General features: G+C 48.5%; 2 protein-coding genes across 3 annotated transcripts; one reads left to right on the top strand and one right to left on the bottom strand.

Annotated features, from left to right (window-relative positions):
* Nucleotides 1-470: 470 nt before the first annotated feature.
* SLC25A28 (solute carrier family 25 member 28) lies at nt 471-4,545 on the bottom strand. The gene is made up of 4 exons (XM_081008443.1): nt 4,120-4,545; nt 3,166-3,394; nt 1,995-2,051; nt 471-1,424 (listed from the first exon to the last, which is right to left on the bottom strand). Exons 1-4 carry the CDS (start codon nt 4,528-4,530, stop codon nt 907-909), a joined length of 1,215 nt encoding a protein of 404 aa, XP_080864569.1. The 5' UTR covers nt 4,531-4,545; the 3' UTR covers nt 471-906.
* A 105-nt stretch (nt 4,546-4,650) lies between these two features.
* ENTPD7 (ectonucleoside triphosphate diphosphohydrolase 7) lies at nt 4,651-17,107 on the top strand. 2 transcript variants are annotated; one of them, XM_081008433.1, is made up of 13 exons: nt 4,651-5,283; nt 5,532-5,632; nt 6,857-7,036; nt 11,217-11,422; nt 11,549-11,699; nt 13,007-13,110; nt 13,397-13,453; nt 13,820-13,968; nt 14,071-14,237; nt 14,517-14,841; nt 14,923-15,008; nt 15,171-15,332; nt 16,041-17,107. In XM_081008433.1, exons 2-13 carry the CDS (start codon nt 5,625-5,627, stop codon nt 16,267-16,269), a joined length of 1,824 nt encoding a protein of 607 aa, XP_080864559.1. In that variant the 5' UTR covers nt 4,651-5,283; nt 5,532-5,624; the 3' UTR covers nt 16,270-17,107. The 2 variants fall into 2 exon arrangements, with proteins under 2 accessions (XP_080864559.1, XP_080864560.1); XM_081008434.1 differs by lacking the exons at nt 4,651-5,283; nt 5,532-5,632 and adding an exon at nt 8,869-9,119 and having other exon boundaries at nt 6,899-7,036.
* Nucleotides 17,108-17,448: the final 341 nt, after the last annotated feature.

Here is a 17,448-nt window from a genome sequence, read left to right as displayed (position 1 = left end):
TGCACACATGCACCTGTGTATTTTCCACCACAGTATATATATTACTGGAGGACACTGCAAGCCAGTTGAAAGAACACCTGACTGAGGCAGACACTGCATCTTTTCCCCTGCTACTATAAGAATGTGTGTTTGAGCTATGTTAGTAGGTATGAATACCGCTGAAATATGTATGGGAGGAACAAGAATCACCTAAAGCTGTCAGTTGCCTGGCGCTGGTATCCTGTAGGAACATAAATGCTCTCCAAATACTGTTTAATGACAATAGAAAGCTGGTTCTTCATGGATCAATATTAGTCATACAAGATGCGGCATTATATGATACTAATCTCACTTCTACTCTCCCACCTATCACAAGAGGAAACAATTTAGACCACCCTGCTATAGGTTGGTCCAACTTACCTGTAACAAAGCCCTATAGAGCTGTTAAAAAGAGAACAAGAGGTAAGGAGAATAAGAGCAAACAAGGGCTGTGACAATAAAGCAGACTTTATTGGAGGTGCCAAGGGCCACAACAATCAAAGCCTTCCCAGAGAGCATGAGGTTTGTGTGTGTGCTACTAGACAACAGCTCAGCTAACACTTCCCCTGCCTCCATCACCACGTAGTCGTAACAGCAACCCGTTCAGGGTATGCACGTCATCACCCCAAGTTCCAATGTGCTCACGGTAGCTCATGGTAGTCTCCACCTCTTTTAAGGGAATACAACTTTTTGGGCAAGGGAGATGCTTGTTAGGTGACAGGCTAGAAAAGGGCAGGCCAAGCTGCTGCTCATTGTGTACTATCCATTTGGGAGAAGGATGATGGGCTGTGCAAAATGCAGCAGCAGGCAAGAGGCGGCATCGTTATTCCAAAGGCTTGCTTGTCATCTGAGTCTGGCACCAGCCAATCCAGCAGGTGGAGTCACATTTCACTTCCCAGCCAATCGCTCCTCCTTTCGCTTGGTAAGGATGTATTTGAAGAACTCATACACAGACCAGGCAATGGCTGTGGAGGGCATCTGGTAAATGACACGTGCTTGTACCCCTCGAAAATAGGCAGTCAGCCCACCCACGCGGTACACCGTCCTGAATGCATGAGCCATGCCTGTAATGTGCCCACTGATGTTGGTATTCAGTGCCAGGGCCTCCTGGGTATTCAGCAGTGTCTTGCAAACGTCCAATGGGGTGGTGGCAGCAGCAGCAATGGCCCCTGCACAGGCCCCTGCCACCATATGGGAACTAGGGTTGTACTGTCTGTGAGGATTGAGGTGTTCCTGCAAAGATTCATATGCCATGAAGTGGATGGCCTGGAAGGGGATGTTCATAGTCAGCTGAGTGGTGTAGCTTCGGTAGAAAGCTCCTGCCCCTTCATTGCACCATACAGCACGTACACAGTCTGTTGCTCGCTGGTATGGAGAGTTGTACATCTGCATTCTCTGCTTTACCACTGATCACAAGATGACAGCAGCAGCCCAGCCATGGAGACGAGAGAAGGGCAGGGAGGAGCAAAGAAAAAATAAATAAGTAAGTGCAATGATCTGATCAGTGTGCATTCTATGTAAACACTTGAATAGATTCAGGGGCCCCTGCATCCCTTAAACTTGCCTCAGTGTGATCTATCTACCCACCCAGCAAATCCTGCAGAACTCTACAACTCATGAAAAAACAGTAATGCCCCAATTCTGGAATTGTGAGACACCAAGTAAAAAACGGGGGTTACTGAAATGTGATCTGATTTTGCCTACGCAATGTAGGGAACACAAATATGAAAGACAAGTTGCAATATTGTTTTTATGTCATTTATCAACACCAAGAGCAAGGGCAGACACACAAATACATTCTTTGCTTCAGCCAAAGTCTTGTCCACCACCCACCCGCTGCATCCAAAGAACCCTTGTAGCAGGTAAGGCTGCATGTCTGAACTGTATCACAAGCAACATGAAAGCACCCCCTGGTGACAAGAAGGGAGCAGCACAAGCTGCATGAAAGTTGCAGGACTGCTGGGAAGCAACATTACCTTCTGCTGGGTTCATGGCTGCATCATGAAGCAATGTTGCCACACAGCCTGCTGCGCCTGCAAAACAAGGACTATTACATGTGAAAAGTGGGAAGAAGACCTAAGGAGCTCTCAGAATGTGCCACCGGAGGAGTGTATGCGAGCAAATAGGGACACCCCCCTCCCCAAGACAGAATGAAAGTCAACTGAGAAATTAGCATCAGTTTTCAGAAAGGGAATATCAGAAATATTCAAGGCTCCAGTGCAGGCAATATTTATCATATTAATCTCGACCCACATTGAAGGATTGGGGGGGGGGGAATCAGAAGACTAAGACTGCAATCCTAACTCCACTTACCTGGGAGTAAGTCCACTGAATTAAATAGGACTTACTTCTGAGTAAACATGGTTAGGATTGCACTGTAAATTATTTATCATCTTTAATTCCTAGAGCAGAGAAGAGCCAAGACTGTCTTGCAGCTATTTAGGATTCTTGCAGCTATTTAGGATTCTGCCGTCGTCCTGCTAACACATCCAACAAGCTTCAGAGTGAGACGAGTTAGTTCCAAAATTCTAGGATCTCCAGCTAATTGGGTCTTCCTATTATCTGTCCAGACTATCGGAGATGAAGGAGCCTCAGAAGCATGCTAGTGTGAAAAAGTAAATGTAAGCAGACCAGACTCTACAACACGTTACAGCAAGCTTGGGGTTCTCCCCACTCAAAAATGAGGATGCTAAAAGGACAAATGTAAGAGCAGATACAAACATGGACACATCTGGGACAGCTGCTTCAAAGGAAGAGCACTATATAAAGTCAAAATGAAATACAAACAGCAACACACCCATTCTTCTATCATATTTCAAACTATCTTCACAATAAAAAAAAGTTTCTGTCTGCTCTGGTGGAAACTGCAGCTATCTGCCCCATATTCCCACAATCCCTTCTCATTCACAAATTCCTTTCAAAAGTCAATGGCAAATCCTACATTCCTAATGATCATGGTTAGATAATGCTTGGAGTGAAGCAGAACACAGCATCAGGGAAGAATGTCAATAGTAAACAGGATTCAGAAGTTAGCAATATAAGAGCAGTAAGAAAGAACCAGGCATCCAGTTCTTCATTTCACTAACAGTCCTAGCTGGGAACATAGGGACCCTCAGGGTGGGGCAAGGAGTCAAGAAGGGACAATACCGTTGGCCACATGACTATTGCCCCCAGCATGGATAATGTCGGTAAGTGTCTTTTTCAACTTTTCGTAGCAGGCGAAATACAAGGCATGAGCAGGGCCTGCCCCTGTGGCTGTGATGTTCAATCCACGCATGGGTCGCCAGATCCCTTCAGTCCGCACGATCCGCCACAGGGCCTCCAGCACATTCCGGTAGCGAGCAGCAGGTTCCGGTTGCAGGCTCTGCATCCTTGTCTGCCAGCGCAGGGAGGGGAGCAGGTTAGATATGCCAAGGGACTTAGCCTAGTAAGCGCTCCACACCCAGCTCTCCCAACCCAGGACACTCCTTCCTTTCAGAGCCATTCATCTGCATTTGATGGCTGCACACAAATGACCGCTGGCAGGCAGCCTTTGCAGGTGTCTGCAGATGGGGGGGGGGGAAGCTTCCCGTCTGCCAGGATTCTCCCGTGTGTACAACCCCCCCCCCCACCACCTTACCCCTTCCTCCCAACCCCATGACTGAGACCAAATATTTCTGGAACCAGGTCGGTCGCTTTGGCGGCAAAAGTGAAGGCCTGAAACGTGATCAAGGAAACCGATCTTGCTTCTTGTCAACTAGTGGCGGCAAGACATAACTCTCCTGTCAAGTGATCGTTCGTTGGCACTTCTGCCATTAGCCAGCAAAAGAGCCGAGAACGTGTTTGATCCATCCCTCCCCGAAGTCGTTAGCTCCATCGCATTCATCGGGGGACACCTCCTTCGCCTGTCAACTCTGGGGTTTTTTTCCTTTTTGCTAAATTTGGATCGTGTCGGACCGTCCGGTGATGCGGATTAAAGTGCAACACTAATGAAGATCGTGTGCCGGTTAACCGCTCTCAGGTCCTGCCCAGGAACTCCCTCGTCTCGTCTCAGCTCCCCGCCCCCCGCCAGCACCCGCCCTGCTCCCGGAGGCGCGAGAGCAGCTCGGCGCCCGTGCTCACCTTGACACAGTCCACCGGGTACATGAGGCTGTGCTCCAGCACCCCCGCCACAGCCCCTGCGAGCATGTGGGTGGAGGCGGCGGAGCCCCGCGGGAGGGCCTCGTAGTCCGGCTCCGGGCCGGCCTCCGTGTCCGTGCCAGTCCCTCCCGCCCCGCCACCCCCCGCGGGCCACGCCCAACCCGCCCCTCCACCGTCGCCCCCGCCCAGCAGCAGGAGGAGCTGGCGGCCCGGCTCTGCCCCACCGCGCTGCCCGGGCCCTGCCGCGCCGCCCGCCCCGAGCTCCATGGCACCGCCGTCGAGTCCGTTGCGGGCTGCACACTCGGTCCTGCGGCTCCCGCTCTGTCCGCCCCGCCCATGGATGTCACTCATTGGCCGCGGACGGTTTTCGCGCCGCCCTGAGCCAATGTCCATTGGTAGGCTGCGACTCACGCTCGCTTCCATTGGCTAACGTCCGTTCTGTCTCCCGCCCATCCAGAGAGGATATTGGGCAATACCTCTTTGACCTTTCGTTCGTTCCTCACCCGATTGGCTACTTTTCCGCTTTATTCGAGATACGTGAGGAAAAGGAGAAAATTATTGGCTACGATGCCTGCCGTTCAAAGTGACAGGCTTGTAATAAGGCTGCGCAGTTTTCTATGGTGCGTGGGGTTTGTTTGTGGATGTTGGTTGGCTTGCTTTCAGTGATGACGTTGCCGTGGGAAGAATATGCCTGTACATTGGTGGACCAAACATGCAGTGTGAGGGTTGACTGGGAGCTGCGAATGGGCAACAGGGCGCCTGCGCGTCCCGGCGAAGACAAGGTCTACGTTGAAAAGTCACCCTTGGGCCTACGAATTGGGCAATATACGCATGACGTAACGAAAACCCGCCCGAATGACCCTCGCCGGGTTGGCCCAGAGCTTGTGACGTGTTGGAAATTACTGAATGACACTTGAGGAGAGTATCGGGTCCCGTCCTGGAAAGCGCGGCGTGCCCTTCGGAAAGCGCAGCTGGTTGGCTGCCCGCCGCGGGAGGCGGAGCCCAGGCCGACTCGGTTCCGTTGCGTCAACCTTACCCGGGCTCTGCCATTGGCTGCCGCCCAGCCCGGTCGCCCTGGGGACGTGGCTGGAGCAAAGGGCCGACGAAGTCGTGGCGCCGGGCGGCGAGCGCGGGGCGAAGGAAGCGGTAAGTCGGCTCCCCGGGGAAGCGGGGAGAACCGCCTGTGTGGAAAGGGAACCGCGGCACTGCCGGGCGGAGGAGCCTCCTCTGCGGCCAGAGGCGCGTCTCTCTCTCTGTGAAGCTGCTCTCAGCATGGGATGAAATGCGGAGCATTAATTAACGGACCAATTTTGTGGCCCTTTCAGGGGGCAGAGGCGGGAAGGTCGTCGGCGCTGGTCCCTGGTTTAACCACTCCGTCTCTTCCTTTTTTTCAGGGTCCAGGATCATCCCGCAACTTGGAAGGACCGAAAGAGATGCTACTTCCTCCCGGGACCCGCACTGGAAGCTGACAGACTGTGGGCGAGCACATGGCCAGGTGAGGCGATGGGATCGCGGGTCCCCCTCCGGATCCCATCCGGCATTGTCGGCTTCCTCCTCGTCGTCGTACCCCGTGGGCGTGGGTCGCTTCCCTGCTGCTAGGCAGGGCGGTGGCGACCTTGATGCCACTGGAAGAGCAGGTGCGCTGTGGGAGCCGGAGTTTGAGACCTCTGACCCACAAGCGCAGGGGGAGATCAACAAAGAAAGTGAAGAATCCTACAAAGATCTATTGATCTGAAAATGAGATATAGCCCAGCACTGATCTGGGTTCGAGATTGCTTGTTGATCGGCATGGCTTTGGGACGGGTTTTGCATTTAGAACTGCTTTGCTGTTCTTCCTGAAAACTTCGGCGTTGCCTTTTGATTTGTGCTCATGGCACGATCTTCTCTTGCCGCTCAGAGATTGGGATACACACAGCGTTATCTACCCTTCGCTTCTGCTCCCCTGCCCCTCCCTGGTGACCCAAGTTACAATGACGCTGTCAGCCTCTTCCCTTGCTCCCTCTGTGAGGCTAGTATGTCTTAAAAAGCTCTGCTGTTACAGCCAACCTGGCTAGCAGCCACTTAAGTTCAAAGATCACAGCTTGGTGCTAATCGGTGCAGGGTAGAAGGGCAGCCCGAGTGTTTCCAAGTGGTCTCTGCAGAGTATCTGTGATTGTTTCCCAGCACTTTAACCCCATTATTATTCAAGTCCCAAATGCATGGTTGGGAAAGGGGAAGTGGGAACAAAGAACAGAGTAGCAGAGGCCCACCTGCAAGTTAGGAAAGATTGAAAATGTACAATGCACGTCATGTGTGCCTTTCCACAAAGCTGTGTTAATGATTATGGCTGCAATCCCGGGGAGTAAGCCCAATGAATGTAGCAGGATGTACTTCTGAATGAACATGCATAGGCTTGCGTTGTCGGTGATTAATTGCAAGCTATTGCTAGCTGACTCAATTGGCTTGTTTAGATGCAAGGTTGCCAATGCCGTTAAAATATTGTTTTAAGACTGCAGTACTCAGTACTCACATGGGTCCCATCTGCTCCTTGTTACATTCCCAGCTGCTTTGGAAGAAAGATCCTCCTGTACCAAACTTCCAGCTGTAGGCTATGCTGGTTTAGCTGTGTATGTTGGAAGCTTCAGCACTTGGATTTCTTGTTGGCAAGGACCTGTGGCTGACCGATGAGGCTTTGCTAGACGTTTAACAACTGTTTAATCTGATTTTTCCCCTCTTCCAGGATCAGTTTTTCCTGCCTGTGTCCAGCATCTTGGCACTTCACAGTGCCTTCAGTGAGCCTTTGTCTCCGTCAGCGGCTGGGCCTGCTGGGCCTCTTGCTTGCAGCCAGTATTTTGCTACTTGTGGGAATCACAAATCTATGGCGTTGGAAAACTAGTTCTCAGGACTGGCAGTCTGAAAGGTGGGTGCATGTGATGGCACTGGCATGAAGTATGCTGAGATAAGGCAAAAAGATGCTTTCAAAGGAGTCAGTCGACTTCCATTGCTTGCATTTCCAAGTTAGCTAAGCTTTAGCAAAGCATTCTAAATTAATTGCTTCTGAAATGGTTTGTTCATTTAGGCATAAAGGCCACTTTGTACCCTACAAAACGCATAGAGAGATTAGTTAAGAATACAGCACAGTACTGCTCTGAGACAGCTAGGGCAGCCAACAGACTTCTGAAAAACAGTATGTTCTAAAGTAAGGTACAGCAGCACAAAATATCTTTTTTGCACATCTTTGTGAGATAAAGCCAGATATACGGTAATTATTTTTTTCCTGCTCTAAAATAGAGGAGAGCCGCAGGAAATGAAATGGGTTTAAGGAAGCAATTGTCCAGCAAGACAAATTAGTTTATGCATGAAATGAAACCAACCCTAAAGGGCATAAAGGTGTCTTCAGGGTTAGAAAGTACTGTGTGCCTTTTAATCAAAGCTAAGATTATTCTGTACTTTGGGGTTCCCTCTAGGTGTTTTTGGACTCCCAAATCCCATCATCCCTGGCCAACATGACCAATAGTTGGGGATGATGGGAACTGAAGTTCATCAACAGATGGAGAGCCAAGGGTAGCTACCCCTGCTCTAGATAAAAAAAATCCTTCCAGTAGCACCTTTAAGACCAACTAAGTTAGTTCTTGGTATGAGCTTTCGTGTGCAAGCACACTTCTTCAGATACACAGCTTGCACACGAAAGCTCATACCAAGAACTAACTTAGTTGGTCTTAAAGGTGCTACTGGAAGGATTTTTTTTATTTTGACTATGGCAGACCAACACGGCTACCTATCTGTAACTGGAACCCTGCTCTAGATGTTGGACTACAAGGCTCATTGTTCCTGACAATTGACAATGGTCACTGTTACTAACAGGAGTTGGGAGTCCTAACACCACTTGGTGGGGGGGGGGACAGGTTTCTCACCCTTGCTATACATGCTACGCATAATGTAGAATCTGGTTTCCTGGGGAAACTATGGGGAAGGGGGGAGTTAGTGGCACCAAACAAGGTGGCAGTTTCTATGGCACACAAAGTCCTACTATCCCCCTCCTTTCCCCTCTGTTCTTCTACGATCCTGGTCTTGGATTACAAAATTGGGCATATCGTTCTGCATTTTTTTGTGTAACACAAATATAGCAGTAGAAAACGAGATGCTTGATGGAAAAAACCACAGAGGAAATGGCAGGGCATATTTCACAGTTCCCATCCAATAGCAAAATGGGAGTGATGGGAAGAAGCCACATGGACTGAGTTCAGCTGGCATTTTCCCACCACCAAAGGCTGAAGCCCTTTTAAGCTGGAGGGGGAGGAGGAAGATGCTGCGCTAGTCCTGCTGGGCAGTGCTTTCACAGGGCTTCTGTTGGCGCTCTTCATTTAGTGAAATGTTGGCAACGAAGGACTGTCAGCGTGTCAACATTAAGAACCCAAGGTTTAACTGCTGGGAAGTCCCAAATTTTGCCCTTAAATGATTCCCAACCCACACATATAATGCTCTTCAGTACGTTTGCACAGGGACTGGCAATTCTGCTGCCAGTTGGTGTTCTGCAATTGGAAAGTGTGAGGTATCTGGCACAGAAGCAGTTGCTTGAGCTGGTTTGCCCACCTTCTTTTACACAGTCCCTGTTTGGGTATTCAGGCTTCACATGTAAGCAAAAATGTGAGGAGAAGCTGGAGAACTGTGCTGCAAAACCCTCTCCACAGCATCATCTGTACAAAGTTCAGAGCTTTCTCTCTCTCTCTCTTTCTCTCTCTGTGTGTGAAGTCCTGATTTAGCAGACTTCTAAATCGCACAAGGAACTGCCATGTGGAGAAGAGGCTTCCCACTTCAGACACCTCACTTTTCCCTATACCCACTCCTCTTAAGATGAATAAAATTTCAAAATGACTAGATGTGTGACTTGAAGTATTAACACCAGTCTGCTGTTCCTAAAGAAAGGAAGTTGTCAGTAAATATAACACCAGAGAGATAGGAAAGCATAAAAGACAACAAGCAACTCATAAAGAAAACAAAAGGTAAAAAACAACAACAACAAAACTTCTTAACATTACTAACTGGTTCTTCGTTGGTGTTAAATATGCTTGGCAGATTACTAAGAATTAAAAATTACTAAACTAGGAAGTAATTATTTACATTTCTGTCCATAAGATGACAAAGAGCAGTTTTTTAAGTCAAGATGAAAGCTTTTGATTTTCTATACGCAATACTGCCTGTCCCCCAGTTGCATCTTAAGGGATAGTTTTAAGATTCTAAGTTAGGATCCCCCAATCTGAACCAGACTTCTCATGGTCTGCTGGAAAATGACAGTACTTCCTCTGAAGCCAGAATTTGATATGCTAAAGAGGGTCTCTCCAGCTGCGGTTCTTTATAAGATTAACAAGTCTAGACTTGTTGATGTTATCACTTTAAAATGGGCCATTAAGATAAAGGTAGGGTGAATGTTTTGGCAAAAGCCAGCTATTTGCATTTGACAACCACCTTAAACAAGTCATTTTCAAACCAAAGGAGAGATTGGTAATTACTTTTAAATTCACATTTCCTCTAAACTATACATTCACATTGTATACATTCTCTCAGCTTCCCTTATGGCAGGTAGCAACTTGCCTTTAATTTTAAAAGGGCATTTCTGCTGCAGCTTTTGTTTGCATAATATCCAGTAACATCCAGCATTTATTTGCATAACATCCTGCAGTAATAATATTTATTAATTATGGAATGTATATCCTGCTTTTCTTTCATCGTGGAGCTCAAGGTGGCATATATAGGAATCCAAGGTGAGCCCATCCTGGCAATAATAATAATAATAATAATAATAATGCCCTGCTCATCTGGCTGGGTTACCCCAGCCATTCATCAGATGCACACCAGCTTACCTTCAGCAGGTTCATTGCTGGACCTGGGACCAATGCTTGTGCCTCTTCCTTCAAGAGCAGAGCTGATCCTACAAGATGCATTTAGCTGCATGGCTTTTATTTTTTCGATGTGATGTGGATTGGACAGAATTTTCTTGTTGGGACAGACTACCAATTACTGTACTCAAATAATGTGACATTCAATGGCTCCTCTGGAACTCAGACTCTGATCAACTTCTTGTCCCACCTGACACAGTTTAGAGGGCCTGGCACTGCCTCAGCCATGGTAGTCCTACCACATGGCAGGCCTTGGGTCTTCCTGCTTCTCCTCTTCCTTCGCCCTTTCCTCCTTCCGTGAATGCTGATTAACAGATGTAAACAAAGACTGATATAGTAGCTTATGCCTTAACTTTTGTGACCTGACCTTCTGTCTGTGATAGGTCTGGCTTCTCCTCCCTCTTAGATAAGATGCAATTGTATTTGTGCATCTCTTGGCTCCTGTGTCCATGGGGAAATCCAACTGGAATACTTGGGATGGTGCATGGCATTTGTGAGAGCTGCTGCTCTAGCTGAGTGCCCAGGGAATCTAAGCCCTCTTCTGCAAAAGTCAGGATGTTGGAACATTTGGCCCTATGGCAGTTGGCTGTGGGATGGCCTTATTCAAACCCTTGCTTTGTTCCACTGCTGCTGCTGCTGGGTGGGGGAAGCAGCAGAGGCTGTGCTGACTGAGCCAGAATTTCCTTCAGCACAAGAAAGGGGAGCAGGATCAATAAGAACTAAGGTGGCATGAATTCTTTGTCTAATGGATCTGCAAAACCCACTAATTTGGTTAGCTTTCTTCTTAATGGCTGGACATGCTGTGGTCTCTCAGTCCTGTTTTCTGATTGCCCCAATGAAATGGCACAAAGTGGGTGGGTTGGGATATCTGCTTCAGTTCTCTGGTTCCTGGGGAGCTGAAGCCAGTGCCTAATCCAATAACTTTCATCTGGTTTCTAGAAGGGGGAACGAGAGCCTCCGCAGGGACTGGATGCACATGCTGGGTCAGCATCGGTTGAAGCATCTATGGAGAAGTGATATCGGCATTTTGTGTTCCTGTAATTCCTATTATTTCTGTTGTGCAATAATAGACAGCCTCTGAAAGAGCAGAGCAGGCGTTCTGTGGAATGCTGGATCTGCCTTTTAATTTTCTTTTAGGGGTGTGAAGACTGTTTGGTCTGGTCTCTGTCTCTTAACTCCAAATCTTCCTCATTCCCCTTGCAGGTACCTGGAACGGTTTCATACCTTGGAGGCAACGGACACAAATAACCCGTCTCTGAATTATGGGTTGGTTATTGATTGTGGGAGCAGTGGGTCCCGGGTCTTTGTATACTTTTGGCCACCACATAATGGGAATCCGCACGACCTGCTGGACATCCGGCAGATGCGAGACCGTAACGGCCAGCCTGTTGTCAAGAAGATCAAGCCAGGTTTGGATATTTCCAAATGCCTTTTTTGTTGGTGGCTGTGAACCCACAAGCACCAAGCACCTGGAGGTGGGCAGAGTTGCTCTGTAGAGATGGCAGCTGAGGGAATATTCCCTTTTCATTGTACAGGGATCTCTACTCTGGCAGCCACTCCAGACAAAGCTAGTGACTACATCAGGCCGCTGCTCAGCTTTGCTGCTGCCTATGTGCCCAGTACCAAGCACAAGGAGACTCCCCTCTACATTTTGTGTACTGCAGGAATGAGACTGCTGCCTGACTGGTGAGTGAGCTATATTTTTCCAAGACCTGAGCAGAGTAGGCTTGGGACTGGGGAGCAGGAAGTGCCGGGCCTCTTGGAGCTACAGGTGGACTTGCATCCTGAAGTGGAACGGGACAGGGTGTGGGGTGTATCTTCACTGTAGCAGTCAAATACAGCATTTCCTGTTTCCAAGAGTGGACACACAGGGGAATGTTGCTCCAGACAGGGAGGAGTTCCTGTCATACCTGCTCTGGAGCATCCTCCCCCTGTGTGTGACCAGGTAGATGGCTGTGACCCTAGCAGACCCTATAAAAGGGCCAGTCACGCAGCCATCTTCCTCTTTTGCTGCTCTTTTGCGACTCCTCTGCTGGCTCTTAGCCAGCAGCACATGGCTCATCCTTACAGAGGATGGAAACCACAAGGTAGAAAGTCTGAGGCCTAGCTCAGACTTCTTTTCTCTACAACTGTAACTGTCATGTCGTTGTTTTTAAGAGGGAACTAAAGGGGAAATTTACCAGGAACAAGCCAATCTTGGACAAGCCAGACTGAATTGCTCAATTCAAATGATTCTAACAAATCCATCAACTAGCTTTCAGCAATGTGCAAGGGAATGTGCTCTGTTACTAGTAATAATAATAATAATAATAATAATAATAATAATAATAATTAATAATAAATAATAATAATAATTTATTTCTACCCGCCCATCTGGCTGGGTTTCCCCACCCACTCTGGGTGGCTTTCAACAGAACATTAAAAACAGAATAAAACTTCAAACATTAAAAACTTCCCTAAACAGGGCTGCCTTCAGATGTCAAGGTGTTCCACAGGGCGGGCACCACTACCGAGAAGGCCCTCTTCCTGGTTCCCTGTAACCTCACTTCTTACAGTGAGGGAACCACCAGAAGGCCCTCGGCGCTGGACCTCAGTGTCCGGGCTGAACGATGGAGGTTGAGACTAGCTCACTAACGTGAGTGAGAAAGGATAATATTTAATCAATATATCCTCTCCTACTATCCACAACATTCCCACACAGGGTTCCCTAACTTGATAGTGAGCAATGGGTCATCTCCACCCCAAGTGGAGTTGAAAATTAAGTCCTGCTTATGAAGTTGTTTGTTTGCAGATTCATGGCTGGAAAGAGACCAAGTGAGAAGGGTGACTTTCACAGGGGGACAAAAGGACAGGTTTTTGAAATGAGGTGGAGTTTTGAAATGAGGTGGAGGAGTTAGACATCTTGGCCATTCAGCAGTGGAGAGGGGGGCTCATTATATTTCAGTACAAAGAAATGGCAGCTGCTCAGTTTGTCTGCTTGTGGATCTTCGCAGGCAGCAGACGGCCATCCTGGCGGACCTGGTGAGGGATGTGCCCTTGGAATTTGATTTCCTCTTCTCAGAATCTCAGGCAGAAGTGATCTCTGGGAAGCAAGAAGGTAGGTGTTGGGCCAGAAAGGCTCGCTCACTCCTTCTTAGGGAGTTTGGCAAAGGGTGAAGGGAGAGGGGGGGAAGGTAGGTAGTGAGGCAGCACTGCACAGGATCTGGGGGTTTAGCTAGCTGTTACACCAGCTTAACTTGCTGCTGGCGGTGCCTGTCCCTTGGGGTTGTTCCCTCCCCTCAAACTTCACAGGGTGCTACTCAAGCATCACACAAAGTCCTGTACCTTCAAGGAACCCAACACTGCTCTTGATTCTCTTTCTTTCCCCACCCCCAATTTCCCAGGAGTCTATTCTTGGATAGGCATCAACTTTGTATTGGGAAGATTTGACCACGAAGAAGGTGAGACTGCGGGAAAGGGACGGTGGAGTTGAATGGGTAGGTAGAAGTTTTCTCTTTTGGCTCAGTTCCATCTTAAGGGAGGGAATCTCCAGCACAGTTTGCTCGATTCCCAGCAGGAATGGAGATTTGGCTTCCCCACATGACCTGACCTAAGGCCCCTTCCCATTCTGCAGTTTAGCAGGAGTGAAGGTGAGCAAGAGAGACTAGAGCTGATCCCCACTTCTTCCCTAATTTCTGCCCCCTCAAACCCTAGACATTTCTAGTGTTCAGCCCAAGAGGTATGAGGATGTGCCATCTTCCACCTCCATTTTCCATTGCTTTGGAAACTCTCTCTTTCTCTTTCTCTCCCTCCCTCTGGGATTGTAGAGGAAGATGCAGTGATTTCTGTGACCCCGGCTGGCCAGGAAGAAACCCTGGTGCGAAAGAGGACCGTTGGGATCCTTGACATGGGAGGTGCCTCTCTGCAAATCGCCTATGAGGTGCCGACTTCCACGTCCTTCTCTTCCCCGCAGGAGGTGTGTAGCTTGGGAAGGAAATATGTGCTATGGTCCAGGTTGGGCACTGTTTCTTACTCCCTCTCTCCCTCCCCCTGCCACCCTCCCCTCTGCTACCGACAGGAGGAAGCTGCCAAGAGCCTGCTTGCTGATTTCAACCTTGGCTGTGACATGCAACACACGAAGCATGTGTACCGAGTCTATGTCAGCACCTTCCTGGGCTTTGGGGGCAACTACGCCCGACAGCGCTATGAAGAGCTGGTGCTGAATCAGACCACCACCCGCAACAGGTGATGTCCTCATGCTGCCAGGTTTCAAAAGGTCTGGCTAAAGGCAGCTCTGGATTCCACTGCCCCCAGGAGTTCAAGGTGTGGCATCCTGGGAGAGGGTGTGTGTTTATTTGTAGGAGGCAGGCTCCCTGAGTGATGAGATCAATGGGAGAAGTTTTTGATGGTCCACATGCATACCTCTAGCCTGTTTCGGGGTGGCATGGAAGAACTCACTGATCATAACTTGCCACTGGGGATGTCTGTGTTTTCCCAACCCTGAAGCTTAGGCTCTCGTTGCAGGTTGCAGGGTGAGCAGCTTGGCACAAATGCTGGTGTGCCCGTCTTGGACCCCTGCCTGCCTGTGGGACTGGAGGATGTTGTGGAGCATGGCGGCCAGACCCTGCACATCAAGGGCCAGGGGGACTGGCAGTCGTGTGTGAAGCAAGTGCGCCTCCTGCTGGCGGGAGACAACAGAACCATGGTCTCTCTGCGCAACACCTATCAGGCACCAATTGACTTTGTTAACAGCGAATTCTATGGGTTCTCTGAATTCTACTACTGCACCGAAGATGTGCTGCGCCTGGGAGGACTGTACCACATGCCCACGTTCACACGTGCTGCCCAGGTGACTCTAAAGTATGTGATCACTTTGCCAGGATAGGGGGTGTTGTTTCTGTGCCCACTCATGTCTTTTGCCTCCTTCCAGGATTATTGCAGCCTGAGCTGGTCCTTACTGACCCAGAGGTTCCGAGACCACCTATACTCAGCACATGCAGATCTGCACCGTGTCAAGTAAGAATCCATTCTTCCCTTTCACAGAGAATGTGCTTGGTCCTTAACTCTTCTTCCATGGACGGTGAAGGGGTGGGGGTAAGATTGCCTCCCAACAGTCTTCTCAACTGATGAGCCTCAGTCCAGCGTATTTGTGATGGAGTCTCTATGCTCTGCTTGCAGGTACCAGTGCTTCAAATCAGCATGGATGCACCAAGTCCTGCATGAAGGCTTTCATTTCCCCAAGGATTATTCTGGTCTGCGCACAGCCCAGTTGGTGTATGATCGTGAGGTACAATGGACACTGGGAGCCATTCTCTATAAAACTCGCTTTCTGCCACTCAGGTAACCTAAATTGCTGCCCACTGCATGTTTTCTCATCTTAAGAGTGGTAGAGTTCTTTGGGTTACTTCAGAATCAGTGTTTCAAACAAGGTCTTCAGTAAAGAACTGGACCATGGCATTTGACTAGGAGTAAAATGCTGGTTTTCTAGCCCTAATTAGAGTGTTCAGTCATCTTAATATGTCAACTTGGGAGTAAGCCTCACAGAGTTCAAGATGAGGAGGGCTTACTCTCAATAAGCATGCATAGAATTGAGCTTGAGACATGGAAGAGTTCAGTACTCTGTGTTTAAAGTCTGAAGTTTCATTTTTTAAACTTGAGAAAGCAACTGATCTGCCAGCAGTGCTTTTCTGAAAAAACAGAAAAGGAGAAAGCAGACACATGTAGAGACCTGGTATGTTTTTAAGAGGTACCTAAGGGAGAGACATCAAATGCACTCTCAATGAAGCACAGAGCCTGCATGAAAAGGAAGTTGATCCTTTATCAGTAGGCAACATGGTGTCTTAAATGTTAAAAAACTAAACCTATGTTTTTGACACCTCTCATCTATTTACAAATGGTCTGTAGGGCATAGGCCTGAGAAAAGCCAGGTATTTGGGAATCATACTTACTCCAGTATCTGGAATGCTTCTTTGTCTGCTAGTTGCAAGAAATTCAAGCTTAGCGCAGCTTCACATTTTAACTTCAGACTGATTTTTCTTTGTTTTTCAGGGATCTCCGCCAGGAGAGCATCCACCAACCTCGCAGCCCTTGGCTCCGTCTCTCCTTTGTTTATAACCACTACCTTTTCTTTGTGTGCATTCTTGTGGTGATGCTTGCAATTGGACTCTACCTCTTCCGTCTGCGCCGCATCCACCAGAAGCAGTTGCACGTGGCACAGCTGGACCTGCTGTGGCTAGCAGAAGTGGTGCCGCTGCCAGCACAGGAGGCAGCCTCCTGACAAAAGAACTACCTCTCAGTGAACTCTCTCCATGTCTGCCCTATTGGCAGTGGCTTTTAATGGGCCAGAAGCTGTGATTCTCTTGCGGGCTAGTCCGGAATTCTGTAGGACTCCAGCCCAACCCCAGGGCCTAAACAGTGTCTGCTCAGACTTGCCCCCTAACCCAAGCCGCTCAACCCTAATGGACTCTGGATTTTCCTCCATGGCTGAAATCCCCAGCCACTGTGGGAGAATCACACCGCAGGTGTTATGAGGCAAGGGAAGCTGATCTCTGTTACCCTTGACAGTGGGCAAAAGGCAGCATAGCTGAAAGTGACCAAAGAAACTTGATTTACTCAGGAAGGGAGGGAGAAGGACCTTGTGTGGCCAAGAACTGGACAGCTCTCCCACAAAAGGAAAGAAAGTGGTTCTTTCTGATGCTTTACTATGAGCAAGCCCCCCCCCCCACTTCTGTTGATGTCTGTGATAGGACCAAAAAAGGAGTCGTGCAAACAGGATTCCTTGAGGGCAAGAAATAACCTTTTAAAAAAACCAAGGCAGATAATTTGCTGCCTTCCTTCACACTCCTCCCCACAAATACATTTTGCACACCCTCCTTTCAAATCCCACATTTACCCTTCATTCAGTGTGTCTCAGTGCTGTTGTCCCGGCACTGGGGCTTCCAGCAGTTCCAAGTTTCACAGAAGACCACCTTGAACTGTGGAACGCTGTCCCTGGTACTTGTTTTAACAACACCTAGCCCATAAACTCAATCAGCTATGGGCTAAGTTAAATTATGAATTTGTTTTCATACTTGAACTCCAGTTACTGTAGCAATAAATTATGCTGAACTGTGTAAGCAGAGTTTCTTGATGCTAGTTGTGCTGGAAGCTTGTTGGTTGGTGTAGATCACTACTAGCTGTAAAAACCATAATTTCTCACCTGTGCTCAAGAATGAGAACCAATCTACAATTGTAGGCCTAAGGAAAAGAACTTGCTTTATTGCTGTATGGTCCTGAACACAATAGGGTTACTATCATAAATCCTAGTCTGGAAATTTGCAGTGGCTTAGTTGCTTACACCACCCGGATAGTTTACTGAAGTGCTCCTTGTCAGGAAACACCAATTTTGATTTCAGCCCAATACCAATTAGATGCTATGGATGGAGGCTGGAGTATTACCCTGGCTGAATTTCAAGCA

Source organism: Podarcis pityusensis (assembly GCF_964106645.2).
Source record: "Podarcis pityusensis genome assembly, chromosome: 5".
NCBI lineage: Eukaryota > Metazoa > Chordata > Lepidosauria > Squamata > Lacertidae > Podarcis > Podarcis pityusensis.
Note: the sequence above shows the minus strand (reverse complement) of the source record. Positions and strands in the feature narration are given on the sequence as shown.